Here is a 22,544-nt window from a genome sequence, read left to right as displayed (position 1 = left end):
AAAAAATGACAAAGTGCCATATAATTTATAGCCTGTTATTTCACAGGTATAGTGACGTCCAATGACATAAGACTAGTGCCTTAGTGTTTCCCAAGGCACTCGTTTGTTCTGCATATTATCCATGGGTTTCTCCATTCACCACAGGAAGGTCATCATATTAATAATCTCCTTAGCTCTTTTTTAAAGCTATATGGATGGATAGCTTTGTGCCTACACCACAAGAGAGAATAGACTCCATATCTACATTTCATCCATTCAAATATGATCATGAGTCAGTCCCCTTGAGTCTCTTCCCTCATTTAATGATTGAAGAAATAGCAATCCTATACCACTAGAGGTTCAAGTGGGTGAACTGAGACTATAATCACAGTCTATTTGAAAACACGATGCCTTACTTTGAGTAGCTCTTCATTTCCAAAGCAGCATTCTTTCGTGGCTTTACTAAAAAGCTTTAAGGTCATAAAAGCAATTACTTCTCTCTCTCTCACCTACCTCCCTATCATCTATCATATTCCTTCTTTGTCTTGGAACTCACTAGAAGCTACCAAAAGAACTTTGAAAAAAAAATGCACGTTTTAAAAAATCACACCATATAAAGGAAAAGGATTTAAACACTAAGTATGAAAACAAGATTGGGGAAAGAAATGAAGGGGGAAAAAAGTAGAGATGTGTCCATTTGATTTTATCATCCCCAGGGCCTTGCATTCTGTATATTCAGGCAGAAAACACAATTTATATTTTTTGTAGGAAATGTACTCTGAAACAATTTTAATCTATTTCCCATTTGCCCCAAGAATACTTGTTCGTGGAAGCAGTGTTCACCCCAAGATAATTTGTGGATTATGGTCCTAACCTTAACCCCAAAATTTGCCATGAAATATCTTGCTTTTATTATTATTTTTGTATCACTCTAGTATATTGATAGTCTTTGAAAACAAATGACATCATTCTATTTATAGAATGTTTTTAGTAGTGATATTTCCATTTCTAAAATATAGTAATTCTCCATCTTTGAAAACGTCAAATCCTAGAAAGCATAGTATTCCTATGCCTGATGTTAAATTAATGCTGGCAGTGAGGGACATTTTTTTTCTAAATGGGAAAGGGGTTAAAAGTTTCAGATATGGCATATTTCTAATTTTCTGCTTTTGATAAAATACCTAACTGTATTCTTTTAAATACAGGTATTTTTCCAAAGTTCACATGACTCCACTTCACTTTAATGAAAGATCTACATTAGTACCTGCCTTTGCTAACTGAAGGAAATCTAAAGAGGATTTTCACTTTAACGACAAAAAGCGTTCAGCGTTTACTTTACAGGGAGCCATTATAGAGGCAGCGCACCCGCCCCCACCCCCCCCCCCCCCCGATCCCTCCCCCCCAGCGGTGAGAGTGTGAGAGTGGCCCGCCAGGCTCCTTCCCTTGGAACCGCACTCCACATCTCAGCATCAAGCCGCCAGAGCTTTGAACTGTGTCTGCGAGCATCAGTGCTGTGTCTTGACTTATTTTGTGCATTCATTAGTAAGACATGTCTTAATTATTTCTTTGCTTTACATCATTTTGGCTTATGAAGTTTCATAGGAACGCTCTACTTTGGGATAGTGGGAGCAACCTGCACAGCTGTGACATGTTTAAAAATTATCATCCAAATGCATTAACAAAGATATCTGATCTTACTACCAGGAAAGCATTTCGATTTAAACACGCAGTTTGTTATATTTGAGATAAGTAGATGATGTCTAAAGAGTCAGTGGTAAAATGTTAAAGGATGATGGGAAACCTCAGCTATCCAATTCCTATTCTGAAAAATGCCGGCCAGAAGGAATTGATGGTCCAAAAGGATGAAGAGATTCTAGAAAAAACAGAGCTGCTATAAATATGTTCAAATACCTTGGCTTAATGTTTTCCAGAGAACTAAGAGTCCCCAAAGAAGGTCTCTGAAGGCTGAGTCATCAGAGGTGTTGAGGAAAATGGAAGGCATGCTGGGAGACTAGAGTCTAGCTTTAAAGAGGAGAGGCAGGAGGTTCCACAAACTTCAGACCAATGAATTTGGCATAATCCTGGGCAACATTCGGGGTGGATAACTAAAGGTAGGGCTTGTGAGAATTTAGAAAAGAGAGTGGTAATCTCTGGGAACCAGCACGGGTTCACCAAAAAACTTATCTTTTTTCCTAGGACAAGACATATTAAACAGCATATTATGGAAATAGGTAGAGCAATACAGATTTTAGGACATGTGATAAGATTTTCATAGTTTTATCAGTAGAGAAATACAATTAAGTGGATTAACTTGTTAATTTATAACAAATATTGTGTCTACTCTGTGTTAAGCACTCTGCTAGGTACGGAGGATAAAATAGCAAACAAGAGATACATGGTCTCTGTTCTCAGAGTTTCTCAAGAGGGAGAGTCAAAACCCCAAAACCCAAATAAATAAAATATTTGTAAGCTTTTGTAATAAAAACTGAAGAAAACAAAGGCAGGGCAAAGATAGAGAATAATAAAGGAGAAATCTTCATATGGCATGATCAGGTCTTTCTGAGGAGGTGCCATTCAAGCTTAGATATAAAAAGTGAGCAGAATCTATTTTGCTATGAGGAAGAGTAGGAAGATGAGAATTTTGGGAGGGAGCAACATGTGCAAAGGCCCTGAAGTGGGAAAGACAATGAAGTGCTGGAGGCATTGAGAGAAGGCCAGCGTGACAGGAGAGTAGAGAGCAAGACAGAGTCGTGCTAGATAAAATTGGAGAAACAGACAGGAACACTCCCCAGATCATTGGAGATTATAAATCAAGGAGACCCTAGTGGCCTATTCTTTCAACACTTTTATCAATGGTTTAGAATCTATTTTTATCAGTTGTAACAATCTATTGTCATTTTGAGATGACAATAAAAGAGGACAAAGTGTCAAAAGAAATAATTTGGCTGACAAAAATTAGGATCCAAAAAGTAAAGTGTAGTGGGTAAGAGCTTAGGTTTTGGTCTCAGACCTGTGTCTGAACTCTCCCTCTGACATTCACTCTCTGTGACTTTGGACAAGTTACTTGACCCCTCTAAGTCAGGTATCAAAGACAAGTAAAGGATTAGACCCAGGTAACTCAGGTACATCTTCCCTATTACATAATCATCTGTCAGTATGTACATGGTTTGTTTGCTTGGCCAGGAAGACATTCTGGCAGCTTTCTTTGGGGTTATTTTAGGCATGTCACCTAGCCTCTGACAGAATTGTTTATAGATCAAACGTAGGCCCTTACATTTATTTTGTTCATGTCACCAATAAATTAAACTACCTTTCAGAATATATATTTGAAGAATGAAAAAATTAGCATAGCCAAATTTTAAGAATTACTTTTGGCCTTCAAATCCTATTATCAGCATTAGGAAAGAACTTGCAAAAAGACAATATTTTAAAGATTTAATTTACAAATTTATATCATTCAGTGTTGAAACTACTATAGCAAAGTATTTCTCTATTCTTGTAATGTTATTAAAATTCAATGCTATCTCAATTATATCCAAGGGCACCTAAAAATATTTATAAAATTAGGTGACAAAACTTTTAATTATTCCAGTTTGATTTTTTAAAATATCTTAGAGCTTGAGAAAAGCACTAAACATTTAAAATTCATCCTAAAAAATAGAATTAAATAAAATATAATATTAAGTTCATAATTGTATATATTTTAAGACAGATGAGGAAAAAAAACCCTTCAGTGATTCACGTTATTAAAAAATACCCTAAAATCTTGGGTTTCTCATTAGAGATGCTTAGTAAATATCTAGAGAAATAAATGTCAGGCAGTAATATATTTCTAAATGTAATACTGACTTCTAAATAAAAATTTAATGCTGTTTTCCCTTAATAAAATTAAGAAATGAGAAAAACCACAGCAGGTCTCAAATTATGCTTTGTTGTAATGTTGATAGGATGCTATAGGACCGTAACTCGTTTATATCAAGTAGCCTATGGTAAAATCAGTTTCATTGTGTCACTTTGCTTAAGGCTGCAGAACCTATAGGTGACATTAAGTGACCACTTACTGTAACCAATCACAATAACACTTGGGGGATTAAATTCAACAACTGCCTCTTAAATCTTATTTCACCACCATTTCTCAGCACTTTTGTCAAGTACAATTTTTTTTTTTTTTTTGGTGTTTAGGTTTTACTTAATTTTCCTATTTTTTTTTCTATGTAATTGTAGCTAGAAGTGGTGGTTTTCCTTATTTGATCAAATATTAGTCTTTGCATTAAAAAGGTACCTTTTCAATTATGCTATCTCGAGTTAGCTTTATTTAAAAGCAGGACAACTATGGCCAAGCCACTCTGAACAAGCCCAATCCCATCTGATCTCAGAAGCTAAGCAGGGTCGGGCCTGGTTAGTACTTGGATGGGAGACCACCTAGGAAGACCATGTGCTGTAGGTGTAAAAGAAAAAATAAAAAACCAAGAGATTGTAAACTGACACGGTCCTTGCAATCTGTGAGGTCAACCAAGGGTTGCCTCGCCTAAAAAAAAGAAAACAGAAAACCAAAAATAAAAATAAAATAAAAACAGTACACACATTCATATTAAATAGGAGACACTAACTTTCTTATGATTTGTTTAAATGAGAAACTATGACATATTTAACGAGAAACCTCGCATGCAAGCAAATTGTTTGCTTTTCCTTACCCAGGATTGTGCTGCTTTTTTCTTCTGCTCCTTCTCTCAGATGCACTCTTCAGTTTATTTCAGTGTTGTCTGATCTAGGCAAATCTCACAGGGTTTCCTGCCTCCAATCTCCCCCAGTTATATTCAAATTTGGAGTTTCTGGCATAATTTCTAATTCTATCTTGCTTAGGAACCTAGATACATCCAGACTCTTCAGTCTCTCATATCAAATGATACAATCAAAGGGTTCTTCCGCCTCAGCCCTACCCCTCTCCACTTGCTGCGGACCACTCTATTGCCCCACCTTGCTTCTCTACCTCCTTCTGCTAAGTCAAATTCTTAGACATTCTTGTGATGAAACAAATCCAAGACATCAAATCCCTCTGCCTCCACTTGGGTCATGTTTTTTTTTCCTTATCAAGCATGCAACCAGTTTTTCTTACTTTTTGCTTGGTCTATTTTCATAATTATCATTATACATTTATATATTTGCCCATGTCCTCACTAGTTTGTAAATCTGTGAGGTGAGGGTTCTCATCTTCTAATGAAATTTTATTTCAAGAAAACATCTATTGTCTGGGCCTTTGCAATCTCGGTTATTCTAATCATTGACTGACCTGCCTTAATGTCTGAAGTGATCTAAGAAAACGAGGTCCACACTGAATCAGATGAAGAGTAGAATTTGGAGCACATCTGAGTGTACCCTCTAAAAGTGATTCGAGGCCTATAACTCTTCCCATCTCTGCATGTTACCATCAATCTATATCTGTATTTTAAAAACTTTGATCTTCTTAACTGTTAAAAATGCATGGAAATAGTGGAAGGGAATACAATACACATTAATAGCAGTTACCTCTGGAAGATTACCAAGTGGGAGTTGGGAGGCAGAAGGTTGGGGTTGGTGACAGTAGAGATGATAATATGGACTTTTTAATTTGGTACTGATTCTTTATGATTTTCAGTAGTAAATATTCCATAATGAACTTCCATTTCTTATAAAAATTTGTACTAAAAATACACGAGTAAACTTGACATGGAAAGCATGACAACCAAATTTGATGTGGATAACGTTTTAAAATGAGAGCAAGGTTAAGCAAGTAGTTGGCTTTAAAACAAAAGAGAGAATCTTGAATTAACACATGAAGGTAAATGTTGCTGTAATTACTTCCCCCGAAATACTTAACCCCATGCAAAATTCCTAACTATTGCCACCCTGCCTTATGGTTTTAAATACTATCCATATAGTACCTCCTATTTTACTCCCCCACTTAACTTTATATTCATACATCCCATTGCCTATTCAATGTATTTATTGGGATAATTAATAGGAATCTCAAAACTCAACATATCCAAGGCAGGATTCAATTTACACCCTCAAATTTGCTTTTACTGGTTTTCTTGAATTCTCAGCTCATGACACTATCGTCTTTGCTCAGGTCAAAACTGTTGCCATCTTTGATTTCTTCTTCACATCGAATCCATTGCCAAATCCTGCCAAGCTTTACCACCAAAATATGATTTCTCCCTACAACTACCACCCCAGTCCAGGCTCCCACCTCCTCTCACCCAGATGACTGCAACAGTCTCCCTTATTTTGCCCTTGTCACTCCCCCTACTTAAAAGCCTCTGAATGGCTTACTAACACTTTCAGAATAAAATCTAAATTCCTTACTATGGGCTCAGAGCCCTAAGTGGTCAGGCCTTTGCAAAATGCTGTTTTCTTTGATCTTGGTGATGATTCTCTTCTCACCATTCCAGGTCACTATTCCCCTAATGATCATATAAATGTCTTATACCCCAATGTGTATACCCATCACCTAAAATGGTGACCGGCACATGGGTCTTCAAAAAAATATTTGTTGAATTAATGGCTGAAATGAGTCTAAATGTTCAACCAAGCTTCCTGGGCATGAAAACTCATTTCAAATAATCCATACTCTGCAATGGCAACCCTTCTACCTACCCCCCAAAACCACCACCCACCTTCCACAAAAATCTCACTCCAAACCTCCTTAGAACAAACCATTTAGAAAGTCTATGTTCTGTATCAGCTGTTGAATATAAAAAACACCCCTGAACCTCACTGATAAGTAGTTTTTATGCACACACAAGAAGCAATATTGTCCCCTACAGAAACTTTTCTCACCTTTAGGTCAGCCCTCCGTATTTTTATAAAATTTCATTTAGGTAAAACTGTATGGGGTATAGTATAAGTGAACCAACTAGTGTGATGTGCCCTGTGTTAACACACTCTCAGGGATGGATATAGTTTCTGCATCTTTCCCAGACATCCTGATTCGCTCATTAGCCTCTTTTCCTCTACCAAGAAGCAATTTTACAGCTTTCTTTACTCCAAAAATACGAGATCTAAGACCGCTATCAATAAAACTTACCAAATTACTGTTTAGTGCTAAGGAGCAAAAGAAGCTTGGGATAAACATAAATTGCATCCAGATCTAAATGTCAAATGCAGGGTTCATAAACTTCACATTTTGTCAAAATGAAGCTCAGAAGTGTCAATTTTTATGGTTCAAGCGATTATATATCTTATGTAAACATTCTAATAGACCATAAGAAAACATCAGTTTGTGAGGTATGATTATTTGGGCTAAATTTTGTCTAAGAAATATAAATTTAATTATGACTCTTAATTTAACCAAGTTTTTCAAAAATTTTTTACTGTGATTAACCAGAAAATAGTGATGAATGCTTTCTTTTCATAAGGTGATTGTATTACAAACAAGACTAAGAGTAGCATGATTAAACTTTAAGTGCAGATAATTAAATTAGAATGATACAAGGATAGTCTATGTATATATAGAATAAGGCCTCTAAATGACTTGAAATCAGATGGTAATATTATTGTCTAAAGTAATATTAACATCACAAATGTGTATATATACATATGTAGAGAGGGAATGATAAAGTGAAAAAATGAGAATGAATATGAATCAGAGTAACCTGTCTTTGAATTAATTCCTTCACTATGAAGGATGTGTCTAAACTTCTAAAGAGTTTCCTGGTTTGTATTAAAATGTTCTCCCAAAAGACCACAAAAACACAAATTTCGTTGACACACTACAATGGGATCCAGAAAAAGACACAGTGAATATAGACTTAGGTGCAATTTCATGCTGGTGATTTTTCTTTTTTAAAACGTTAAGCCACTGATTTTTTAAGAAAAAATTTTAAACCAAATATTGCATATTAATATTACACACAAACTGAAACATAAGTGACTTTTAGCACAGTGTATACATGCTTACATAAACTCAAATATTTACACATTTAAAACAATTTCCATTTAACATATGAAAGTTCTGAAATACATAAAAGCATTGATACTTTCTATAAAACTACAATTAGAACATCAATTTGCTACAAGCATATAAAACATCAAGTGCTTTCATAGAGTTTCAAGTTACCTCTTTAAAACAAGATCTTGCTTGCATATATAGTCCTTCTCCAAAACGCAGTATGGACTTTTCCTTCAAGAGGTTTACTTTCCAGGTACATTTTAAGCTCAAGAAAACGAACCCAACAATTATGCAGAATAAGTATGTCATAACAACTTAATTGCACATAATGCTTTAAAGTAGGTTTGGATGAAGTTCTCAAACACTTTGGTATATGTTCTTCAGGGACTTCTATTAGAAATAGCAGGAATTCTAAGTCCCTTCAATCCCCATTTTGTTTTCAAATGGACAAATCTTTGGTTAAAGTTCTACATTTTGGGCATTTATTATTAATTAAGATGGTCCCCAAACCAATAAATGGCACTGACTTCATTTAACTTGTTTCTGGTGCAGTGGGAGGCTATAGATACTTATTTATTATGACACGTCATTGATAGTTTCAATTTTTCACTTATAAGCAGAGAAATCAATAGGTTTAGTCAATATTTCTCTGTTCATTTCTTGTTATAATCTAAACTGTACAGTAATTTGCAGTAAGTATGGATACTGTTCCACAGTATATGTAATTATGATTGGAAAGATATACAGCATTAAATTCAGAGTTAGCTTACTCGGAATAAGTCAACAAAGGCTGTACAGTAATTCTGCATTGACTATAGTAAGTTGTCAAGTAATGCTTATTTAAAAACCCCAAACCATTCCATTTACAAGAGAAATTGTTGCAAATGTATAAAACAGCAGATATACAAGGAGAACACCAAACATACTTTATTAGCACAAAAAAGCAGCCATAACAAGGCACAGCAAGCAGAAACATATATTAGCAGTCAAAGGGTTAGTGTTGCATACAAATATAGCTTTTCTTTTTTTGTAGCCTTGGCAGTAGCCATCAGGATGTAAAATAACTTTCTGTAGCAGCAGGTAAGGAAACTAAGGAGCACTCACCAGTGGTACAGAGCACATTAACGAAAGACACAAGAATGAATTTGACTACTTTAGTGCAAAATGTCTAGGACAGAACTATAAATTCAGTTCAATTCTAAGAAGCAAACACTAGAACTTGGTATTACTTCCAAAATAGCTCACTCAAGTAGTATTGCATACTATTCTAAGTGACAAAAAGGTGCTAAGTATAGTTATTTACAGATACAATGGTTGTACAGTACCTTTTAAATCTGCAATTTAGGTTTCGGATTTGCCATTAAAAATTAACTGCACTGAAATTCTATAAATTGTACTTAAGCAATTCAGCTATGAGAGTTTACAACAAAGAGATAAATACTGCCATCCAAATTATTACAGTTTAACAATAATCTTAACATCAGCAACCACTGTAGTTATTATCTGACTTGTCTGGGCATCTTCTAGTCTTATTTCCTCCATGGTTCACGAACTCATCATGGGTATTAGGAAAAGATCCGATGTTAATGAATCAACAATTAGACTGCACATGTCAACTTTAAAAATCACACACAGGACTACACTGCAGCAGCTAATCCCAATGTGTTTTAAGTTAAAGCACTCGTTAAAAAAATTAATATCTAAGACTTTTAAATAAAATTCTTCTACCAATTTTATATGTCTGAAATTTTAAGAACTATTACTTAGAATACCTGGTTTACTTAACAGTACCTTTTGAAGAAGAGAAAAGGAGACTGACTATAAACTCTACCAACACTTAAGTGAACTGCACTATGCCCTTGTGGCCAGATAATTGCATTTTTCCCCCCAAAGGAAGGCAGTCTTTATTTTTTGGACTTCCAAAGCTTGATTTATAGTAACTACAAATACCACTACTTTTTGGAAGGTCATAGAAACATTTTTAGAAAATATAATAATTTCAAACATTAGTCATACTGTTGAAATACTCATCCAATATTAACAATTTGTTCTTCAGTAAGAAATAGAATTCTTCATAGCAAATGCCCCAGAGTTGCCTCACTCAATTACTAGTCATTAAAAACCAAACGGTTAGCTAAATCAGCAAAATGTTTCTGTAGTCTTACTGAATACCTGTAGTTCTATCCTGTTGTCTCAATAGGCACCAAGTTTTTCTGAGTAACAGCAGATCGCATCTGACAGATACTAACACTAAGCTTACATACTGTACTGAAAAAAACCTAACACTGATACGTGTGCTTGCTATAGGTGTACTGTCTGATGCACATAAAAGCAGACCTAGTAATGCCCTTTGGGACAGGGGAGTTTACTTTGCCTTGACTGGTTCTCGTTCTAACCAGCGAACTCTAACTTTTTGTTTATAATGATACTCTTTTAAAAAATCCTGTAACATTGACGGTAAAGGCAGCCCATCAATGCCATCGTATGTAGTGCATCTGCAGATTACTGCACGGCAGATATACTGCAGGCTAAAAGGGAAAGTCCGATTTAGTGAGATAGTAAGCAATGGTTCAAAAAACATGCAAGAACTGGGATCTTTATAATGTTCCAAAAGTCCTGTTACAGTGGAAGAGTGAAATACACATGGGTCATGAGCATCGAAACTAAAGTTGTGATTCCATTGTTCAATTCGGGCATGCAGGGATCTGTTGTAGCGACGGAAGCTCACAGAGAAGAGGTAGTCCTCCTGCGCAGAGTCCCTGAGCAAAAATGTGCCTTCAGGTTTCCCTTCAAGAAGGGCTTCTGCTTCATAACGGTCCATCACTCCCCAGTAACAGGGATTACCTGTAATCTGAAGCAAATCGGGCACGAGGCAGTGTATGTAATCAATCTGTGTGTGGACTTTCCATGCTCCCTGTCTGCTGACGTGGGCGTGGCTGTCTCCAGATACCTGACGTTGCTTCTGCCTACGTGACTGCAAACACAGGGTGGTTGTGTCCTCTTCTGAGTCACAATTAGCTTGTGGAATTGCAGAACTGTCCCCAGTGATTTCAGTCATTCCAGGAGCTAACTTTGGTCCCAGTTTATACAATGGATTGACCTGTGCAGTGGCTTCAAATGTATGTATTTGTGCATTGGGAGGGGGGTCAACCCCTTCTTCAATACTAAGCCGTCTTCTCTCTCTCAGTCTATCTTCTTCATCCTCTGTAGAAACCAAGGATGGATCAAATGTATCAAAAAATGTTGAATGTGGGCTCACAGGGGCTGTATGCTGTTTAATCAAATGCCATTTTTGGGCTAAATCTGAGCCAGCAGGAAAAGGGCATTTCTCAAGCATCAATTCAGAAAGGTGTATTTTTCTTTTATTAGAAAAGAGAGGCTTCGACTGCTTGTTGTAAGTTCTCATGGGAAAACACAAGCCCACAGTATCTTGCAACCTCTGTCTCAGAGAGCGACCTCCTACAGTTCTGCTGGACACGCTGTCCATATCATGTACAGAGCTGACGCCATAGCGCCTCTCTCTCCTTTGAAGTCCACTTCGAGTTCTACCAAACTTTTTATCAGTATCCAGTGAACTCTGTGTCTTTGTAGAACAGGAATGTTTCTTCTTCCCACCCCATGGAGCATGTCGAGAGTAGGAATCTCTTCTTGTAAGTCTTGTTCCTGGGGTGACACACGAATCATTATCCTTTTCAATGCTTATTTCAACAATCTGAGGAATTTCAGTAGCACAGTTTTGGTTTCTCCTTGAAGAATTCTTTGAAGGGCTTAATCCCAGTTGTAAGGCAATGTTTTCTCTTAAGGGACTACTTTGTTGCTGAGGAGTGGAGTCTCCCATACTGCTGTTTTTCTCTCTCACAGGCAAACATCTGCTGGAGTTCATGTCCACATTTTCACTACGGCTTCCTCCCTCATGACTGAAGAAATTCTGACACCTGTATTTGAAGTTATTCCACATTTTCCCCACTTTATCCATTGATTATAAGACCTAAAGATGAAACAGGAAAAGGAGAAAAATAAGTTAAAGTGGCATGTGGAAATAGAAAAGACAGTACCCTCCCTTCCCAATGGAAATGTCAGTGATGCTGGTCAAGAATTCGCCTTACACCGCAGTGCTAAAGTGATAAGATGAACATTCTGTCAGGTCACCAGGCCCTTTTGTGGCACTGCACCATTATTCAACTAGTCCTCACTTACCATTTCCTTTTAGTAGAATACTCAGAACTCAGGGAAAAGGAAATAAACCCTCTCAATTAAACTCTGATTTCTTTTTATCATGTATCAACCTTAATTTCATTATGACACTGATTGTCTCCTTACTTTGCATAATTTAGGCACATTCTCAAGTTTTAATTAAAAGGAAAAATAGATTCTGTATTGCTGAAGCATATCTGTATTCAACTTCTCAAAAGTTATAATCAGGACCACATTTGTATAACACATTAAAACTAATTCAAAAACCTGTAAGTAGCAATCTTCCCAATTTCATTTACCAAACTGCTACTCCACTCATCTAGCAATCTAAAGCTTACAGGTCAATCACTTGTCAAAATTCCCTATCTTCCCTCCCCACCCTATAATGTATCAAATTTTATCCATGATTTTGAAGCAGTTTGAGTAGAAAGGGCAATAGGAGAAATATAATATTCAAGTTTAAATGGCAAGGTGTCTTTAAGCTTCTCAATTCTCAATTCTAGAAGAGTTTAGAATAGAGTAATAGGAAAAAAGTTATGATACTATAATAATAAACAAAAGAAAAACATGCAATTTGACATCTTTATTCTTGTTCCTATAAAAATTTTAAGCAGTTTAGGGCACTTTACAAATAAATTATTTTAAAATTACAATATTGACAGGCACAGTCTCTTTCAATAACCTAAAAGCCAATGTTAGAAGAAATGGAAAAACCTGAACTTAAAATTCAACTGGGTTTGTGACATGACAGCAGAAATTTTTTTAAAAAGATATTTTTTTCTATTTTGCCATTTAAGCAATATGGCACTCTTTTCCCCCAGAATTTTTTGTTCATGTTTATCTCATTATTTATTATTCTTTACAGTTTAGAATCTATATTTAAAAGCTATTCGAGTATTTTTTCTTAATAGTGGTGAGTCATTGATCCTTCCATAATTCTGACTAATCCTCTTTATCATAAATACTTGTATTTTCAAGAAGCTGACTAAGGTTAAGATAACAACAAAGAATAAACTTTCTTAAACTGAATGATATATCTTCCCTTTAGTTTGTTACAGAAAGAGGTCTTGGACTAACAATGCTCTTGGACTAATGACAATGAAAACAGAGATTTTGTCTCTGAAATCATGAAAGGTACTTTCAAATTACTCTTTATTAAAAGCATATATATACATACGAGTTTACATGGTAGGTGGTACATATTCTAATAAAATCTATGAGATGGAACTGTTAAATTTTGTTAAACTTTATCAGAACATTTTCCCTCCTTCTCCTTGCAAAAACCTTTTTTTGTAAGCCTTCTTTGAGGCTTATACCATCTGAACTGAATATGCCTTTTATCATTTTTTGTTTTTACAGTATGATTTCTGTTCTTTGCTCACAGTCCTATTATATACAGGACTAATTCTTGCCTCATTCTCGATGACTCCAAAATCCTTGTAGATGTACTCTTCCAATAACCTAGCCCCTCCTAGCCTAGTTTCATTCTCATTTATTTTTAAGTTGTTTATTTTTACCTAATTCATACATTTTTATGGGTTCAAAGGTCAAACATTACTACATGGCTTATGACAAAAAATAGCACTGTCTGCCACATCCTTTCCATCCTTGATGCCCAGAGAATCAAGCGAAATTATTTTAAATTCTTTCACCTATTTCTGCTGGTATTTCCTCATTTCTACGTAACATGTTCATATTGTTATTGGTTGAGAAATTTCTAGGTTGGAAATAACTTACTCAGAATTTTGATGGCATTACTCTAGTGGGGCTGTTGCAATGCTCAATATCAGACTTTTTAGTCTTATATGACCTGTTTTTATTTCATGAAAAAGAGTAGCTTCTTCTCTTTATCTTTAGTGTGGACCTTTTTTACATTTATTTTGCTGGGTCTTTTCAATGTCCTTCCCACTGCCCTCTTCCTTCTCTCTTGAAAGCCCTTTTTATTAGATACTAGACCTTAGTTTCTCTTCTGATTATCGTATATTTTCTTGTCAATATTGCATTTCTTTTCCTCTTCTACTGTTTGGTAGATTTCTTTGGCATCACTTTCCAACACTCCTATTGCATTTAAATTTTTCTTATCATAGTTTTAATCTCCAAGACCATTTTCTTGTTTTCTATTCTTTTTAATTGCTATTTTAACTTCTTGGATGTAATATCTCATTTCTCTAAGGACACAGAATTTTAAAACAGCTTTTTTTCTTTTAACATTTCAAATATTTTTATCTGTTTCTTCTTGGTAACTTTTTCTCGAATTTTTAAATCTCTGGTTTTTTATTTTTTTATTTTTATTTTAGAGGCTTTCCACAAGTTTTTGATGATCCCTGGGTATCTATCCATCAGCATTAACATGCTAATGAAAAGCTCCTTCTGCTTGGGCAGCTCTAAAAGACAGAAGTAAAAGGACACTGCTCTGCAGTGGGGTATGAATGGTTTTAAATAAACTACTTGCCACAATTTCATCACCATTTCTCTTTATTTTTGTCATGTATACAGGAGGCCTACAGAATCCTAAGAGAGACCATCTAGAGCATTGTCTCTTAAACTATCCGTAATGTAGAGCCAGTTTCTTTTTAGTTTTGCAGACTGATTTTTTGGTGAAATATAATAAGAATTACTGGAAATATGAAATGTAAAAACAGACATGAAATGCAAGTGTCGATTTTCTATTAGATTGAATGATCAGAAAAATAACTGTCGAATTGCTATAAAATATTTTAAATGCTTATTATGTTAATTTCTATACCTAACTTGTCAGACTGGTAATGAACTGTAGAGACTGGCACCAATTCATGGCCAATACTTTGAGTAGCTCCGGTTTAGAGCTGTCCTGTCCAATACATGTGGTTACTGAGCCCCTAAAATGTGGCTAGTGCCACATACTGAAATGATATAACTGGGTAAATATATTATTAAAATTAATTTCATCTGCTTCCTTTTACTTTTTCAATGTGGTTACTAAAAAACTTGAAATTACATATATGGTTCAAATTATATTTCTTTTGGACAGTGCTGATCTAGAGCAGGGGTCAGGAAAATGCAGCGTGAAGACCAAATATGGCTCGTGGCCTATTTCTGTATGAATTCTAGTTTTTACATTTTTAAAGGGATTAAAAAAAAAAGCCCCCCAAAAACGTTGACAGAGACCACATGTAGCCTGCGAAGCCTAAAATATTCTCCACCTGGCCCTTTACAAAAAAAGTTTGCTGACCCTGGTCTAGTGTGTTAAGATTATAAACCAAACCACTATAGACACTAGAAGAGTAATATTCAAGAGGTCCAGAAGTCTCTCTTCTCCATGTTTATAATATATATTTTGTAGCTATCTAAACATATTCTTTTCACAAGCCAATTATATCAGAAACATGTCTGTTTTAGAAAGCAACCAAACTTAAAAGCACTCATCTCCTTATACAGTTGTTTATAAATTAAACAAGGAAGACAAGCAGAAAACATTTGTACTTGCCAGGTTATAGATGGCAGTTTCTAACACTAAACATTTGGGTTCAGTTTTAAAGATAAAACATGAAATTTAGTAATTTCTTTATTCCTGATCTGAATACTGTTGATAAATTGTGACAAAATATTCTAATTTAAAGAAAGACTATTATGCTTCCAAACCTTTTGGGGATAGAAAGCAGAATTTTTTCTTGATGTGGGAAATGCTATGTGGGAGGCTGTAATATTGGGAATAAAAAAATTCTGATGATTCATAAAAGAGTCCGCATAAGAATCAGGAAGGCATTTCAACTATCTTAATACTTAAAATGTCAGTTTTGAGGTTCTTTTGTTTTGTTGTTCAACTTTTAAAAAACCCTGAGACCTAAATGACAACTCCATTACTCTATGGTTTTATATAAAGTTACACATGGCTAAAAATGTGTTAAATTTCAATTGTATTGATTTTAGAATGAAAGTTCATCATCCATTACAATCTTTCACATTTCTATGCCTGCATAACTATCTTTAAACTATCCAAAAAAAATTTCTAAAAACTCATTCCTTCCCCAAGGACAATCATAATTTTAAACTGGTTTTGTAATGCTGTTGTAAGTTAAGTAGCTTTTGTTGCAACATGATATTTAACAGGATAAGCTATAAATTAGAATTATGGAAAATTAGAGGTCAAATTCCATTACTAGAAAAATTTACATATATAAAAAAATTAAAGACTACAGTCAATGGCCCTCTTCCTGCCAAGTTGTATCTATTACAAAATTTCCACAAAACAACTGAAGTAGTTTCCAGGAATTCATTTCAATGGGACTTAATCCACACTTTATTAGAAAAAAAATTGAATTTGACAAGTTTTAAGACTACATGGCATGCCACAGTGGATAAAGAGGAAGAATGTGACTCAACTCAAATCCCTCCTTTACTGTTTAGTCTAGCTAGACTACTTAGTCATAATAATACCTTTCCAACAGAAATTCCTTCAGTTACAGTAACAAAAATTGGGACGCATGGATTGATGAAAGTATTTCTGTGCCAAATTCTGATACAAGAGGCAGTTTAGGAGATTCAACTTTCGATTAATATTTTGGTGGCATTTCAATAATTTTTAGAAGATAACATGTTTAATATTAAGACTGGCCCAGAAATCCAGGGTTGCATGGCTGTCATAGCTATACATAGGTACAGACCCTTAAAAATTCTGAAAACCATCTGGGTTTTAAAACAATTATTTATTTTTTGTTACTTACATACTTTATTGTGACTAACTGGATGCCTATTTAATTTTTATACTAGTATTTAATATTATGCTCAACTATATAAAATTACTGTTTTGTGGGCAATAAATGGTCATATAATTCAACCTCGGAGTTCAACTATTACAATATACATAATATGTTCCTATAGGAGATCATGTATATGTGCACTCAAACAATGTGGAGCCCGTTGATCTAATATACCTGGAAACTTCTGTTCCCACTGGTTGAGTTATATTTTCACTGGGTTAGTTATGTTAGCTTCCAAATCTGTTCATACCACTTGCACTTAATTATGTGATTTAATTAAGTATTCGTTAACCTAATGAAATGTAGGCGAGCAGGGAAGACTGAGTTGAATGACTTCAAAATACTTAATAAAAGTGATATACTTATGCTATTGAATTAGGTATAGGCAAGAAAAATTTTTAAAAATTAGAAAAAATATTGCAAAGATCTATAAACATTCTAAACTCAGAATACATCAGAACAGTCTAAATTCTTGTTCTATTTAAAAACTCAAACTGGAAATCTTACGTGATACATTATGGGTATGGTTTCTACAAGATAAATATTATGGAACTGTCACAAGTGGACCTACTGTTAAAGAAAAGACCTTGGGCCCTTAATCAAAAGACTGACAAATGAACGTGCAATCTTATTTTTAGAGTAAAATATTTAAGGTGTGCATCCTTTTTATAATTTCATACTTTATTAGACTTTGTAGACTGCTAGTCCTGATTGAATCAGATAAGAGGTCTTCCTTAATAATCATTTAATTAAAATTTATAGTACTTGCAAGAAGGAGTGGTACAAAGTTTTAATGGTAACAGAGAGACATGATCTAATTTAAGGGATGGTAAGTAAGAAAGATTTCTCTCTAAGGAGGTGATAATTCAAAATTTTGTCCTGAAGAATGAGTAAGAATGAATTAGGACAATGTTCTGTAGGCAGAGGGAACAACATTTGCAATGGCCCTGAGGCAGCACTGACCATGGCATAAATAATGGCCAACGTTAACACAGACTAATGAGTGAGGAGAAGAGTGCCAAGATGAAGTTGAAGATGTAGGCTTTGCAATCCATAAGACAACAAGAAAGAACACTGACGCTGAACTGAAGACTACTGCAGGGATCCAAGTAAGAGCTGGACTAGGGTGGTGAGAGTAGAGATGGATTTGAACTACTTAGGAGACAAATCTACAGGAATAATGATTGATTGGTAATAGGGAATGAGGAAGAGGGAGATGTCAAAAATGACTGCCAAGTTTCTGGCTTGCTGAAACAAGTGGATAGAGGTGCTATTTCAGAGAAAGAAAACACAATACAGTAGTTTTGGCAAGTAGAGAGTTGAAGGGAGTTAATGAATTCAATTTAGAAAATATTACAGTTAAGACATTGCGACATCTAAGTGAAGCCTCATTAGTACCTTAGTGTATATTCATATAATGAATTACTATACAGCAGGGATGATAAACTAGTTTCTTGTGTCTATATAAATGAATCTCCAAAACATAATTCTAGAGAAATAATGCGGATGATATATGCATCATGAATTCATTTACCTTTTAAACAGGCAAATCCCCAAATATATTGTTTAGTTATACATATATATAACACACATATATAGTTACACACACACATATATACATAAATAAAAATATAAAAAGCAAGGAAATGGTTACCTATTTGAGGGAGGGATATAGAATTAGGGAACGGTACTCAGGAGGCTTCTAAACACCAAATTTTCTGTTTCTTAGCCTGGGTAATGCATACATGGTTCGTACTTATTAAGTAGTCTTTGGACTGCATTTACATCTTATGCATTCTTTCCTGTACATGATACACTGCATAATAAAAACTTTTAAATTATACAGGTCACATTTTGACCACAATGGGAATAACCAAATATTATTCCACTGGGAAAATAAAAAACTCTCATAATTCTTAGGTAAAAGAGGAATTCAAAACTGAAAATTACAGATTTAGAAAATAGCATTATTAATATTTAGCAAATTTTTTTTTCTGAATGGCAATTTGCCAATATTTATCAAAATACTCTGACTCTTTAACATGCTATCACACATTCTAGACTAGATAGTTAACCTAAAGCGGGCAAAGTTAAAAAATAACAAAAATAAAAACCAACAACCAGAACAAAACTCTGTACTACATTAGAGAAACCTAAAAGTTTGCTGACCTCTGTACTACATTAGAGAAGCCTTTTAGGCTTCTCTAATGTAGTACAGAGGTCAGCAAACTTTTTCTGAAAAGGACCATATAGTAAGTAAATATCCTGGGCTTTGCGGCCATCCATGGGTTCTCTGTGGCAACTACTGAATTCCACCACTGTAGTCTGAAGGCAACCATAGGTAATATGTAAATGAATAAGCATAACTGTATGTCAAGAAAACTAAGGTCAGTGAAATTCAAATGTCATATAATTTCCACTTGCCTATCTATTATATGAAAGTCATCACCCTTTGTGTAGGCTTGAATACCACTTAGAAATATTCTGTTATTATTATAACCAGTGGATCTACATTACTAAGTTCTAATTCTTTTCTAGACTACTACTTTTAATTACATGGTCAGCTGAGTATGTGTTTGAAACTACATGCCTAATTCAAGAGATGAAGTTTAAGAAGTTCTTATATTTATTTCTGCATATCAAGAAAAATATAGTAGTCCACTTTTAAAAAGAAAAAAGAGAACATAAAATTGAATTAAGTCACAGTCTTATATAATATCCCCCCAAAAATGACAATTTAAGGACTGTCTCTTGTTCTAATAAAAAACAAGTATCTAAAATTTGCATGTTTCTTAAATTTTACTCACATAGTGTCATGGATGAGGGTGCTCTAGGCTGTCAAAATACCATTCTTAAACCCATATCATTTGCAGAGACGCTGCCTGCGCTTTGCTTAAGGCACAAGCATGTGATAGTCATTGGGGTAGTGGGAAGAGAGCAGGTTGAATTCCAGCTTTACCACTTAAGAATACTGTGAACTTGAATGTATTCCTTCTCATTTCTAAACCTAAACTGGTCTCTTGGTAAAATAAAGTTAACAATACCTATGCTCATGGGTTAGATATGAGGATTAGAAACCATACCTATAAAACTTTTGGCTTATAGGAGACACTCGAAAGACAGTGGTTTTAAACACATTATCAGTATTATCTAGCATAAAGCTTTAGTTTTTCTTTCTTTTAAAAATAATTCTCTCTTGGAGGGGGGAGGGGAGAGGGAGAAAATAAAAAAATAAAATGTTAAAAAAATTATGTATATATAGCATGAAAAAATAATCATCTGGCATTTGAAGAAAAAAAATAATTCTCTCCTTTCTTATGGGTCATGCTACAAATGTCAATATTGTCCTATGTGTAATATCTGCCAGACTGAAGGTTATATTAATAACCTTCCTAGGAAACACTATGAGGATTTCAATGTTCCTTAGCAGTTGAAGCTACGGCTCATCTGCACCTAAACTAAGCATAGCTAATCTGGATAGTACTGGGCAGGGCCTGGGAACACAGTCCTTGCTTCATTTTTTTTTTTTTCTGCTTCAAAATTCCTTTTCAGCATATAAAACACTGTCACAATTTAAATTTTACCATATAGATATTGCACACTAGAGAAGCATAAAATCCTAATACGTTATGCTTCATTTTCTATGGAGCAAGTATTTTATGTAGTATATTAACAAATATACCATTCATTGAAACGTTTCTTATCTAGCCGGAATTACTGGCAGACTGGCTTGGAACACAAAGAACATGTGCTTTAGCTTCAGAGAACCCTGGTCAAGTTCAAGCACTCATTAGCTGTGTGAAATCTAAGTCTCAGTCATTCCATCTAAAAACAGGACAAATCACCCCTTTTACAAGAGTTTTTTAAGAGGATAACATGACTTAAGGTAAGTACAGCTGAGTATATAATAGTGGCTCAAAAATGGTAGCTTCTGTTTTATAACCAATTCAAAGCAGGAAAGGGTACATGTTGTTGCTAGTAGAAAAAAAAAGCTGTTTTATGTCTAGGGAGAGATTACTGGTGAGTTAGACTTGCCTTTATCTCCCACCTCAAGGGAGGCTACTTCAGTTAGGCAAATCGAGCAACTTTACTAAGCACCGCAACTGTATATGATTGGTATTGCAGGCACTGCCTCTATGGATCATGCTTTCTAGAACACAGGGCATCAAACCCTCCCACAAATCTCCCTCAACACCAGAAAGCAGCTACAAACAAATAACAACAAAAAAATATAACTCTCAGTTGAGGAATTTAGTGAATCAAGCTACTACCTTGGCTAGCCTTAATCCAGAAAAGAATCTCTAATTTAGGGAACCGCCTAACAATGAGCTCGCTGTGATCCTGCTAATAATTTACAAAGAATATTCAGTTATCAATGGTAAGTGAGCTGTTGTCATTTGGACCATTCCCTTCTCTAGGAAGGATAACCATTTTATAACCCTAGCAGTCTAGTATTGTAATAAATACAAAGACTCTAAGGACTAAAATAAAATTATTTTTATTACAATATTTTTTTTTTACTTTTTATCTAAAAATACTTAAATACATGTATCATCCTTTTACAAACTGAAGGATATTACTTTCATATGCCAAATTTTAGGCCTAAAGAAAACAGGGTCTTCAAATAATCTGATGATTTGTAAAAAGGAAGGGAGGGAGGGAAGGAGGGAAGGGAAGATGGGAAGAGAGAAGGAAGAAGGAAGGAAGGAAACATAATCAGGACAACTTTCCTTGTTTTTGATATAGATTTTCTGCCAACATGAGAAAAAAGAAAGTTTAAGCATCTCAAAATTAATCTATTCTTTAGAAGGATACCTGGGAAGGATATTGGGAGAAGAAAAGGCAAATAAAAATACCTTTTAACCATTTAAGAAAACTAATGCCAAGAGAAGCATTTTGGCCAAAATTATAGACTAGGAACTCCAATTAGTACACTCCAGTCTTGTGTTCTATATTACCATATAACATACAATTTTATTTTTAAAAAAATTAGGAAAATTAAAAAAAAAAAAACCCTTTAGCTTGTTAATAAAACTGAAATAAAAGCACATCAATCAAAAGTTGAGAAACAAGTTGAAAAGGTGATAAAATATATTAATTTTAACATTTACTGATACTACATAAAAAAGACATTATAATAAAGTTCAAGCGGATGGTAATACTTAAAGCCCTTGCTCTATGCATATTTACTCTAAGCAAACTTTATTCTCTGGACACCAAGGACACAGCAGCTTAGAAACTGCAAATTAGAAAAGGCGAGGAGGTGGGCAGTTAGAGAGAAGTGCTATGAACAAGTACACTTATCAGAACAAGACCAAAAAACCTTAGAAAGCATAACAGCCTGGGATTATAAACTACTACATGGATACGTACTTCAAGATATTTCAAAAGGGAAGAAACAGATACAAAACAAAGATTTAAAGGATAAGAGACCATTATGAACTTTATGCCAATAAATTAAAAAACTTAGAAGAAATGGATAGAATTTTAGGAAATATAAATTTCCCAAACTGACTAAAGAAGAAATTAATAATCAATAGCTCAGTAATCAGTAATTTAAAAATTTTTGCACAAGGAAAGCACCAATCCAGGCAAATGTTCCAGGTGGACATCAATTCATCTAACTGCTATAATTTCTTATCACTGGTGGCCATAGGAAAAGGTTAGGGTCAAAAGAGAAGTGACAGCCAGCACAAAAAGGC

The 22,544-nt window shown here is 34.7% G+C and overlaps 1 protein-coding gene and 1 pseudogene across 8 annotated transcripts in view; one reads left to right on the top strand and one right to left on the bottom strand.

Annotated features, from left to right (window-relative positions):
* The first annotated feature begins 4,307 nt into the window (after positions 1-4,307).
* On the top strand, positions 4,308-4,426 carry LOC118606068 (annotated as a pseudogene).
* Positions 4,427-7,303: 2,877 nt separating this feature from the next.
* Positions 7,304-22,544, bottom strand: part of SOCS5 (suppressor of cytokine signaling 5) — a 49,875-nt gene continuing 34,634 nt past the window's right edge. For 6 of the 8 annotated variants that reach the window (XM_016142197.2, XM_016142196.2, XM_036224185.1 and 3 more), the window contains one exon: positions 7,304-11,897. In XM_016142197.2, the coding sequence (XP_015997683.1) occupies positions 10,275-11,885 (1,611 nt within the window). In that variant the 5' untranslated portion in view covers positions 11,886-11,897 and the 3' untranslated portion in view covers positions 7,304-10,274. The remainder of the gene's footprint in view (positions 11,898-22,544) is intronic. The other 2 variants (XM_016142195.2, XM_016142193.2) reach the window with 1 other exon arrangement.

This window comes from Rousettus aegyptiacus, unplaced genomic scaffold (assembly GCF_014176215.1).
Source record: "Rousettus aegyptiacus isolate mRouAeg1 unplaced genomic scaffold, mRouAeg1.p scaffold_m13_p_7, whole genome shotgun sequence".
Taxonomy (NCBI): domain Eukaryota; kingdom Metazoa; phylum Chordata; class Mammalia; order Chiroptera; family Pteropodidae; genus Rousettus; species Rousettus aegyptiacus.
The sequence above is the reverse complement of the archived record's forward strand: the minus strand, read 5'-3'. Positions and strand labels throughout refer to the sequence as shown.